This window comes from Rousettus aegyptiacus, unplaced genomic scaffold, assembly GCF_014176215.1.
Source record: "Rousettus aegyptiacus isolate mRouAeg1 unplaced genomic scaffold, mRouAeg1.p scaffold_m13_p_2, whole genome shotgun sequence".
NCBI lineage: Eukaryota > Metazoa > Chordata > Mammalia > Chiroptera > Pteropodidae > Rousettus > Rousettus aegyptiacus.
This window is the reverse complement of record NW_023416295.1, coordinates 173,249,396-173,260,898: the sequence shown is the minus strand read 5'-3', so window position 1 is coordinate 173,260,898 and position 11,503 is coordinate 173,249,396. Positions and strand designations below refer to the sequence as shown.

At 46.0% G+C, this 11,503-nt stretch overlaps 1 protein-coding gene and 1 long non-coding RNA gene across 2 annotated transcripts in view; one reads left to right on the top strand and one right to left on the bottom strand.

The window, feature by feature from the left end:
• Window positions 1-3,002: 3,002 nt before the first annotated feature.
• On the bottom strand, window positions 3,003-5,691 carry LOC118613836. The gene is made up of 2 exons (XR_004955950.1): window positions 5,575-5,691; window positions 3,003-5,439 (listed from the first exon to the last, which is right to left on the bottom strand). It is a non-coding gene; the product is annotated as an uncharacterized LOC118613836 (long non-coding RNA).
• Window positions 5,692-5,925: 234 nt separating this feature from the next.
• The window catches only part of ARFGAP3 (ADP ribosylation factor GTPase activating protein 3), a 44,058-nt gene continuing 38,480 nt past the window's right edge, over window positions 5,926-11,503 (top strand). Inside the window, exons 1-2 of the mRNA XM_016135784.2 lie at window positions 5,926-6,081; window positions 11,008-11,126. Coding sequence (XP_015991270.1) covers window positions 6,013-6,081; window positions 11,008-11,126 — 188 coding nt within the window. The 5' untranslated portion in view covers window positions 5,926-6,012. The remainder of the gene's footprint in view (window positions 6,082-11,007; window positions 11,127-11,503) is intronic.

Sequence of the window (11,503 nt, the reverse complement as noted above, 5' to 3'; positions counted from 1 at the left end):
CTACGAGGGGGGCAATACTGACTTGTCACTAGGAGAACAGGTCTTCCTCTAAAAATCTCTCTCCCATGTCACTCTGAATCTCAGTTACAGTCCTTACCACAATACACAATATTTAGTTGAATGTTGATTCTCCTACAAGGATTTTCCAGAATGTCATATAAATGAAATAATATATTGTGTAGACTTTTGTGACTGGCTTCTTTCACTTAGCATAATCCTTTTGAGATTCATTCACGCCATTGCCTCTATCAGATTCCTTTTTCTTGCCGAGAAATATTCCACGTATAAACACACCAAAACACATTTATACATTAAGTTGACCAATTTGTAGTTGTGCTTTTTGTGTCCTACATAAGAAAATCTGCCTAACCCAAGGTCACAGACTTTAGCCTATATTTTATTCTAGAAGTTGCGTAGTTTTCACACCTCGGTCTATGATCTTTTCGAGTTAACTTTTATATGGCTGTAAGGTATCAGTTGAGATTCACTTTTATTTCGCGTATGAATAAGACTGTCCTCACTCCATTGAATCACTTCGGCACCCATATCAGAACTCAATTGACTATATATATGGATCATTTTAAGATTTCCGATTCTATTCCATTGGTTTGTATGTCTATTCTTTCACATACTACACTCTCAATTGCCATAGTTTTATAGTGAAGAGTGCAGGCAGATGGCGAGCCCTCGTACCATGTCCTTCCAAACTGTTCTGGTTATTCTAAGGCCTTTGCTTTTCCATTATAAATTTTAGAAGTAGCTTCTCAATTTCTACAAAAATGTATGCCAACGATTTGATTTGGATTCTATTGAACCTGTAGGTCAATTTTGGGAGAATTGACATCTTAACAAATTGAATCTTCTAATCCATGAGCATGGTACTTTTCTCCATTTATTTGAGTCTTTGATTTCTCATTGTTATGTAGTGTTTAGCTTACAAACCTCACACAAATTTTCTTAGATTTAGCCTTATGTATTTTACATATTCGATGCTATTCTAAATGGGTTTTTAAATTTTCAATTTCCAAAAAAAAAAAAAAAAATCAATTTCTAGTTGTTCATTGCCAGAATATAGACATATGATTTTCATATATTGACCCTATATCTCTTGCAAACTTACTAAACTCGCCTATTCTAGTAGGTCTTTTTGAAGATTCCTTGAGATTTTGTGTAGACATTCATATCATCTGTTTTTAAAGATAATTTATGTTTTCCATTCCAATCTAAATGCCTTTTGTTTCCCTTTTCATGTCTATTACACTGGTTAGGATCAGTTGAACAGGAATGGCAAAATCAGATATCCTTACTTGGGGAAAGCATTAAATCTTTCGCCATTATGCATGCAATTAATTGTAGGTTTTTCATAGATGACCATTATGAGGTCGAGGAAGTTCTCTTTTAACCTTAGTTTGTTTAAAGTTTTTTGCATTTTTCTTAATTTTTTAAATCATGAATGAATGTTGAATTTTGTCAAATGTTTTCATCCTCATCTATTGATATGATCATATTGTTTTTGCTTTTTAGTTTTTCTAAATGGTGAAAATCATTTTCATATGTTAAACTGACCTCACATTTATGGGTGAAATGCAGTATTAAACAACTTTTATATATTGCTGGATTTGGTTTCATAATGATTTTTGTATCTCTGTTCATGAAGAATATTGATTGTAGCTCTCCTAACTTGAAACGTCTGTTTAGTTTCGGTATCAAGTTTATACTTGCCTCATAAAATGAGTTGGGAAGTGTTCCTACTCTTCCATTTCTGGTAGGGTTCGTGTAGAACTGATATTATTTCTTCCTTGTAGAATTCACCAGTAAAGTCATCTGGGCCTGGAGCTTTCTCTGTTCAAAGGTTTTTAACTACGAGTTCTATTTCCTTAACAGAATTATTTTTTTTAATAGAACTATTCAGATTATTAACCTTTTCCTGTGTGAGCTTTTGTAGTATGAGTCTTTCAAGGAATCTCTCCATCTCCTATAAGTTGTCAAATTTGTTAACCAAATGTTGTTTATTATCCTTTTAATGTAGGTTCTGTAGTGATGTCTCTATTTAACTTTTTGTATTAGTAATGTGCATCATTTTTCTTTCTTGATCAACTGTCTAGAGATTGATCAACTTTATTAACTTCTAAAATGTTATCCAAAGTGGTTCTGCTCTCACCAGCAATGTAAGAGAGTTCCGGTTGCTCCACATACCCTTCACTTTTGAAATACATTTTCACTGGGTATAGAGTTCTGTGTTCACATTTATTTTTTCTTCGGAACTTTAAAACTGTCACTGCATGGTCTACGGCTTGCAGTTCTGGATAAAGCTGCTGTAATTGTTCTTTGTATTCCTCTGTATGAAATGCCTTTTTTCTCTGGCTGCCTCCAGGTTTCTGTTTATCTTTGGTTTGTAGCAGCTTGACTATGGGTTTTTTTATTTATTTATTTATTTATTTATTTATTTATTTTAGCATCTCTGGGTTCTCTGGGTCTCTTATTTTACAACTTTTATTTGTTTTGACAAATATTCAGCCTTTATTATGCCTTCAAATAAGTTTTTCTGCCACATTCTGTTTTTCTGGGACTGTAACTGTTTGCTATTGTCCCACAGCTCTTAGATGCGCTATTCCTTTGTTTCCTCTCCCTCTTTCTTCTCCTCTTTTTCTCCTTGTATTTCAGTCTGAATAATTTCTGTAGAACTTTTCCATGTTTCTCAGCTGTGTCAAGTGTACTTCTGAGGCCACTGAAGGCATTCTTCATCTCTGATATTGTAAGATTTTTTTTTTTTTTGGCTGTTATTTGTTTCTAGTATTTCCATTTGACTTATAGTTTCCATCTCTCTGCTGAAATTTCCCATTCTGTCATATATGTTGCCCACTAGATTATGTAACATATAATCATAGTTATTTTGAAGTCTTTCTCTGATGGTTCCAACATCTGGAACTTTTCTGAGTCTGGTCCTTTAAACTGTTTATTATTTTACTCCTTCGTAATGAATTTTTTTCACTTTATTCTTCTGTGTGCCTCATAATTTTTTGTTTGTTTGTTTGAATACTGGACATTGAGTATGGAACTATGGTTTCCAACCAGGAATGATTCTGTTCCCACAACAAAGAATTATCTAGCCCAAAATGTCAATACTGCTGACGTTGAGAAACCCAAATGTAGAAGAATGGAGACTGAAGTAAATTGTATTTACACTTGAAAAGGGGTACACTTCTGTCAGGTCATCAGTGTGGGGTTTGAGTCAATTTAGGTGGGAGCTTGGTTTCCTTGTTGCTCTATTTACCCTCAGCACACCGCAGAATTCAAATCCCTTTAGCAGTGATGTGACCGTAACCTGGCGCTTACAGTGTGGGCTGGGGTGCCAGAGTTGCTTGCTGCCACTCTTCTCTTTCCCTCTGTGGTAGACTGCTGCTGCGTAATGAGTGCTGGACTCACAGGGTGGGTGGAGGTTCTCTGTTGACCTGGTCCAGCCTCAGTCTTAAGCTTTGTGGGTCTGGGGCTCAGGGGTGGAGCTTTCTCAACATTCCTGCCCTCCTCCTGATGACAGCAAACCTCTGCATGGTGTCTGTGGTTGGTCTTGGTTGGGAGTTTCCTCCCCCAATTCCAGTGATAGCCAACCTCTGTTTGGTTTGGGTATAAAATTCTGACCCCAAAGAGTTTCTTGACCTTCCCCTAGGAGTGGAGGGAGTTTGCCTCTACCCTTCCCACTCCAGCAGTGAAATTTTACCTACCCTCTTTTAAGAGTGAAAGGATTTCCTATCCTCTTTTGGATTTGGTATTACTGGGTTTTGCTCCTATTCTTCCCTTGGCAGAAATGGATCTTTCCCTATACCCCGAGAGAGTTTACTGCCTTTGCTTTCTAGGAGAGAAGGGAAGTGGGTAGGGTTTCATGCCTGTCCCTCTATAGCTGGATGACTGCCCCACAAGAAGTTTCTCTGCAATCTCTTTCTCTGTCTCCATCTTTCTTGTGAAGAAAGATTTCTGGTGAAGGTTTAGGGAAAAGAGCTTGTGAGCGAAAGTAAATTTCCTTTGCATCTGGAACCCCAACTACTCCAAACTGACAAGCTAGCTCACATCGGCCTTTCAGAATTCATGAAAATTTTAGGTCATTTCCTCTTGCCCACTTATATGGCAGCCACTTTTTTCCCTCTCTGTCAAAGGTGAAGGAGTTCTTGTATTCCATCTCATTTTAGAGAAACTTGTCTGACTTGGAATTCAGCTTCCTTGGTTGTTCTACAACTTCAGCTCTCTGGTGGGCTCAAGAGAAGTTATGATTTCATAGATTATTCAGCCATTTCTCAGTATGATGTTGGGAGTGACATCCTTTGCACATTTATACATTCTAAGCCCATTCCATAAAACTTTAATGAATGCATTCTATGTTCCAGGCATTGTTCTAAGTGCTGAGGATATGGAGATAGACCAAGTAGATCTGATCTCACGAAATTTATATTCGATTGAAAGGAGGCAGATATATTTACATAGTATAGTATCAGGTGGTAAAATGTTCTAGGAAGAACACATATGCAGATGAGAGAAAAGACAATGATTATTGTCCCCTACCCTCATGCCTGCCTGTTAGCACAGAGGCCACCTATACTTCATTGTACTTTTCTTCTTCTCCTCGGGGATCTCTATATTGGAGAGTTGAATAAATATAACCTGCCCTAATCTGATACATAACTTGGTAAGATTTCAGCTCCAAAATGGTAACTGGGACCATTATCCCCATGAGAAAGGACATGACTGTGCCTCATGAACATGCCAGGTGTTCTATTTAAGGCCGAACTAGTACCAAAATAAGGAAGAACTTTCAAAGAGTCACAGCTGTCTGCAAAATTAAAGTACTGTTCTGGTAAGTAATAACCTTCTTTGGGAAAGTTCCGACCTACTCCTGGCAAGCTTTCACCTTCCCTTGAGGGTGTCTAACCAGACAGGTGAGGTGAACACTTCTAGCCCCAAGAAGACTAGTGCCAAAGGCTCTTCTAGGGCTTCCCTGGGGAGCTGCTCTTCTGCGCTGTTCAGCACTGATTCTTCATCTCCGACTCCATTGCACGGAAGAGCAAACCAAGCCTTAGAGAAATGACTTGAACAAAATCTGAGCTAAGAAGTAGCTGGCTCAACTGCGCCTGGAGCCACGGTATTGCATTTGACTCCAAAACCTGTTATCCTTCCCTGCAACACCCAACCTCAGGTGACATTTTCTGGCGACTCCACGTCCGCTATAGTAAAAGACGCACCTTTCTCTAAGTTTAAACCCTTCTAGCCGGGAACGTTAGCAAAAGGGTAGGATGCAGTCCGAGGCGCTGGGAACGTCAAGCTTCTTTTCTTGTCTGTACCCATCGGTTCTGACTGAGCACTTTTTGCTTCACGGGAATTGCTCTCACTGACCTCAGACCCAAACTGATACTTTAAGAAAACCAATTTTCAACGTAGAAAGCTTCCCACCTAGGGCAAAAAAAAAAAAAGTTAGTAGACTAGCAAAAACCTGGCATCTGGACCCGTCCTGTGGGAAACGGCGGGTAGGCCCCTTCCCTTCGAGTTTCCTCTGCCATTTGGCGTGACTGGTTCTGCCGCACTCACGGGGAGGAGGTGAGAAGACCCTGGTCAAGGAAGCAGCCCGTTAGTCGAAATGGCAATCAACCAGCCGAAATGCTGGCGCTTCTGAAGGCCGTGCGCATAGGAGCAAGCCCCGGCCGCGACCCCGCTCGCCACCCACCGCCCTGCGCAAGCAGCAGGCGATCACCGGGAAAAGGCGCGGGAGCCTCCTGCGCACGCTCGCGCAGAGCCGGGGGTGGGGCTTGAGTGGGCGGGGCCAGCGACGCCGCTTAGAGAGGGCCCTGGGAAGCGGCGCGTGCGCTCCGGTGGTGGGCGGGGCCGGGGCGGGGCCGGGGGCGGGGCCTTGCCGTCACGCGCGGCCCTGCCCCCTAGCGCCGTCGTCTAGCTCCGGGAGGCGGCAACCGCTCCTGCTCGGCCCTTCCCGGCTAGCGGGACCAGCTGCGCCTGGGTTCTCTGGTGACCATGGGGGACCCCAACAAGCAGGACATCCTGACCATCTTCAGGCGCCTCCGCTCGGTGCCCACCAACAAGGTAACGGCCGCGGGGCGTGTTCAGGTTTGCTCGCATCCCTGCGGGACCCCGCGGGCGGCCCCTGCGGCGCCAGTGGCCGCGGCCGCGGGAGGAGGAGCCGGTCAGGCCTGTGACACGTCGCACTTTCGGCGGTGGCAGCTGGGCCTCTCCTGGGGCCGGACCGCGCGCAGTCCCTTAGTATCAACAAGGGAAGGGCGAGGAAGGGGGTGCACACCCAGGGCCACCTGGTGGGGCGGGCAGCTGGGGGTTCTGGGGGCGTGAGACGGGAGCATGTGGCGGGTCTTGGGGGTGGCAGGCACTTGGGGGTTCCTGACACCTGGCGGTGGAGCATACATTGGGACGGGGCGGCTTTTGGGGGTGGTCTGGTGGTCGCTGAGTTTCTGAGAGAGCTGGGGGCGAGCTCGGGGCCGGGAGAGAGGGCTCAGAAAGGTACCCGGGGCAGTTCTGCGACTCGGGGCAGACACCTCAGCGCTCCTGTGACCCAGCTGGGAAGCATGCTCTGGGTCAGAACTCCAGCTGGTAGCGCCGGGCGTTTAGGAAAGCTCGGCTGGCCCCCTCCCCACCCTCGAACTTACCTCTGAAGTTCCTCAGGGGCGCCTGTTGGAGCCTGATGGGTTGGCTCCCTGTGTCCTTTGCGGGCAGCTTCAGTGTCCCTGTCTGATAAAGTTTCCAGGTGGCCCGTGCCGTGGCTTCCAGCTCCTTTCTCTTTCTAAGACTGCGCACCACAGACTCTTTCCCTTCCTTCCCTTTGGGTCTCTTTGGAGATTAGGGTTTTCTCTTTTTTCCTCCCTCCATCTGCAGAAGCCATTTTTCCCCCTATGTCTTTGACAAGTTTTCAAACCTAGCTGGAGGTGTGATGACGCATCGGGCTAAAGTGACACCCTCAGCTGAGGCTCACAGGTCCAGATCACAGGTCAGAGTGGAACCTGGAGAGTGCAAAGGGCTGTCCCATTAGTGTGGACTCTCCTCTCTCCTCTCCTCTTGTGACAGGAGTTCTGTCTGGTCCCCAAGTTGCCTCCCAAGTGATCAGCTGTTAACGAGCATGGTCATGAGCCATGATATGATGGCCTAGAAAGTTCCTGAGTTTCACAAAATTTTGATGTCTTTAAGTCTTGAGAGGGGAGCCCGTAATTTTATGGCTTAAGAGGAGTGAGAAAATAACCAATTTATTGGACGTGATATCTGGCGGAGGTAGGAAGTCAGGAGAAGAAAGGCTCCAGGAATCCTCCAGGGCCAATTTATTTGCTATTTTCTTGATTTTCAATTTTAGATTGATCTGTATAACTAGACAATATTAGGATCTGCAGTTAGCAGTGTAGAATTTTTTATTTTTTAATTTTTTGATCTACTTTAGCTCAGAAACACAACACGTATTCTCTGTGATGGAATTCACCCAAGGGAAGATGCCCTTTTAGAATAAGAAGTCGGCGTCTTTCTACCAAGAGACACTTCGAGGGACGTGTGTGGGCTTGCTTGTAAATTGTTACCCAGACCCTGGTACTTTCGGTGTCACTGTGGCAGGTTACTGGACCACTTATTTTGTACCTTATCTTCCTCATCTGAAAATAGGACATGAGCAGGAGCTAACTTAGAGGGTTATTGTGAGGATTAACTAAGAAAATCCAGGAAAAGCACTTGGAGCAGTACCTGCATCTACTAGTCTTCAATACTTGTCAGCTATTTTTTGTTATTATTATTTTTTTATTACGACCAACACACCTATGGAACATTTTATATTCTGTAATAGGATTAATAAAAGCATTGAGCAAAAATATTTTCCAGTAATGTTCCACAATATTGTGCTGCATTTCTTTTGTGTGTGTATGCTACATTTCTTAAGACTTTATTTGATCGTTACTAAGAAACCATTACCTAAACAAAGATGAAAACTAGTTTTAATGATGGGGAAGAGTTGGATAACAATAAGCATTTTCAAAATGGATTCTGAAAAGGAGCTCTAAGATACATGAGACAGGAAAGGTAGGTAAAGAAAAACAACTTGGTTTACTTTTAGAATATGGAATCCAATTTCTTCCTCTCGTGTATGATGACCACTTACTCGGGACCAAAGGTTTTAACTCATAAGGGGCGTCTTTTTAGTTTGTGAAATCCTTTCTTGAAGTTATATTCTTCCTTAGTTTTATATTGATTGAATTATTCATTCAATAGTGAGCACCTATGATGTGCTGGGCACTTGCCAGGCTTTGAGGGTACACTGGTGTACCCCCAATGAAGAGACAGGCTCCTGCCTTCAGTGCAGTTGCAGATGCAGGAGAGATGAGAGGTGCAGGGCCTGCAAGAGGCAGCAAGGTGAGGGGCGAGGAGTGGCCCCGCTCTGTGACACTACTTCTTTGCTGTGATGCTTAACTTCATAACTCCTTAGTTTTCTCTAAAACTGCGCTACATAATTTGCGGTGAATGCAAAATGTACAAAATGAAAATGTAGAGCCCTTGTTTGAAAAGCATTAAGAATTTCAAGATAAGACAGCAGGTCATTAACGAACCATGAGCCCTTCTGAGTTTGGGACCCATGGGGCTGTATAGTCACACATGTCCAGGCAGCTGGCCCTGATGAGAGTAATATCAGCACCTGCTTATAGGGTCCTTATGAAGATTCACTTGGCCAGCAACAGTGCCTGACAGGGTGAAACACTCAATATTAACTATTCTATGTCAATTATTCTCATCATTAGGCAAAACAAATTGTTAGTCCAAACTATTTTTGATCACCATAATAACTGATATTCTGCTGAGAAAAGTGTGTCTCAACTTTGGTTTGGGATTTCACACTAAAACAAAGTGCGGTCGGTCCCCGCGCTCAGAGCACAGCGTCCTGCGCCCGCCAGAGAATCGCAGCGTTCCTGAGAGCCGGGCTTGTATTTCTAATGGCCTCCTGGCCTGCAGTCCCCCGGGCCCTCTCTCAACTCGTTAGCTCGGCCTCCCCCAACTGCCCCACTCCCTACGTTTGCTTTTAGTCTCACCATGCGCCGGGCGGGGAGCTCAGCTCAGGTGAACAAGAGAGTCGGGGCCCCCCATTCGGGGGGCTGCATCCTAGCGATTCCTCGTCTCGTGTGCTGGGTCAGGAGGATGCCGAGGCCGCCACGCCGGGAACCCCACGGCCCGCTTCTTGCGGCCCCACGCCCAGGCGTGGTCCTCAGACTTGCCTCCCCATCTCTGCTGTCACCGCCGTCCACAGGGCCGTGTCTTCACAGGCCGTTGCCACTTGCTGGCCTCTTAGCCTCTTCTCGAGATTCCAGGTCCCTCTGGGACCTTGTGTCGTAAAGGGCCCTAGCCTCTTTTGCATCCTGTGGTCACTTACTGACATTCAGCCTTGTCACTAATGGTCTTGCCCACTGGACTGCTGGTCCGTGGGCTCCGTGCACGCCAGCGCCTCCTCACCGTCCTGAGCACATCCACTTCGTGTGCGCCAGGGGCGTGCGTACACAGCCGGTAGTCGAGTGAGCGAGAGATTACAAACGACCTCTTGCAGAGGGACAGCGCCTTTGGCAGAGTCCCGCGGAGTGGACTCCTTGCTCCAATGGCTCTTCGCAGCCCCGCGCGTGGCCCGGCGGGGGCTGCGGGCTCAGCAAGCGTGCGCGGAATCGGCGACGCCATCTGCTTCTCCGCACCTCGGCGCCTGTCACAGCGTGTGGCGCCGATAACACCGAAGCGGGCGGCTGGCCCCGTTCCTGTCAGTTGTCACCCACCCCCACAGGCCAAGCGTCTTCAGCGAGAGCCTGTCGCGGTGTGGGCGGGGCTTGGGAAAACCCACTCGCGCGTTTGCTCTTGTTTTGCCCTCCGACGGCCAGGAGCCGGGTCTGCGTGGTTATAGCTGGGACGATCTTCGCATAGGTGGCTCTGCCTAAAAGGCATATCTGAGCATGGGGGCTTTTTTTCTAGAATTAAAAAAACCGTAAAAACAATTCTACTATTAGTGGGATTTTTACTGCCCTGTTGTTCTGACCTTAATTAATTATGTGTTAATTTCCATGACAAACAGTGTATTTTAAACGACTTTTATGCTGCTTTTGTCAGTGGGAGAACGTTTGACTTCAGTCAGCATTGAGAGGGGGCTCACGGTCTTTCGCGAGGCCGCAGTCATCCGAAAGCTGGAGTTTCCACCCCGGCTCGCTCACGCGGTGGTCCCCACTCGCCCTGGGACCGAGGGCCTCAGTTCCTCACCACCTGAGCCTCTCCCCTGGGCTGCCTGCTTGTCCTCGAGACATGGCAGCCAGCTTGCCCCAGAGCTAGTGATCCGAGGGAGAGAGCAAGAGAGAGAAAGGAAGTCACAGCGTCTTTTATAACCTAACCTGGAAGTGACATATGGCACTTCTTCCATGTTACGGTCACACACCACCCAGGAAGAGCGAGGAGGGACCACCCAAAGGTGTGGATCCCGGGGTGCGGGCGAGTCATGGGGGACATCTTAGAGTCTGGCCACCACACTCTCGTTCTCCTCTGGCCGAGGAGAGAAGAAATACAAGTGCCTTCCATCCGGTATAGAGCCACTGTGCGGGGGACAGGAAGGCCTTGCGCGTTCTGAGCAGGGGACATCCTGGACTAGTGTCCATTTATGCTAAGGGTAGGAACCCTGTTGGTACTTCAAGGATAGGTGATGTTTAACTGATACACACGCCTGACTTCCCTTCATTACCCGTTCTGCATAGTGACTTATAGCAGAGACGCAATAATATGTAACGTAACTATATAATTAATGTCTTACGTTAATACAATTCTATTAATAGCATTATAATAATAGAATTGGAATTCGAGCTTTTAAAACTCTGGGTGAGATAGTTTCTAATAACCAGTTTAAATCGTAAAGGTTAAGCAGCTTTCAAGCTAAATCAAGCTAAATCTCCTATGGGACGGCTCATTTGGTCAACACGAAGAATCAGTAACTGAATGAAACATTTTTTCTTGCAGGTGTGTTTTGATTGTGGCGCCAAAAACCCCAGCTGGGCCAGCATCACCTACGGCGTGTTCCTCTGCATCGACTGCTCGGGAACGCACCGGTCGCTCGGTGTTCACTTGAGTTTCATCCGGTAAATGCGTAAATGCGTCTGTCCTCGCGGGGGTGGGGGTTCCTTGTCACGCGGGTCTCTTTCCCCTTTTTCCTTCGCGTTTCCTTTGGCATTAAGTGAAATGGGAGATCGGTCATGCGTTATGGAGATTTCAGTCTTGTGTAATTAACTGGCAAAATGAGTCATTGTCTATTCAGTTGCTGTTCTGTAGAGCCTGGGCCAGAGACAGGGGGCCGTGGTGTTGAGGACAGTCAGAATGGAGGGTTCGAGGCAGTATTTCCTTTCTCTTTATTATCTCCTAGTAACGTGGCGGTACAAAGGTACCCTGCTGTGACACCCAAGGTAGGAGGGGATTCGGGTGCTGTGTTCTCGCACCTCATCAGGTGGAGAGCTGAGGT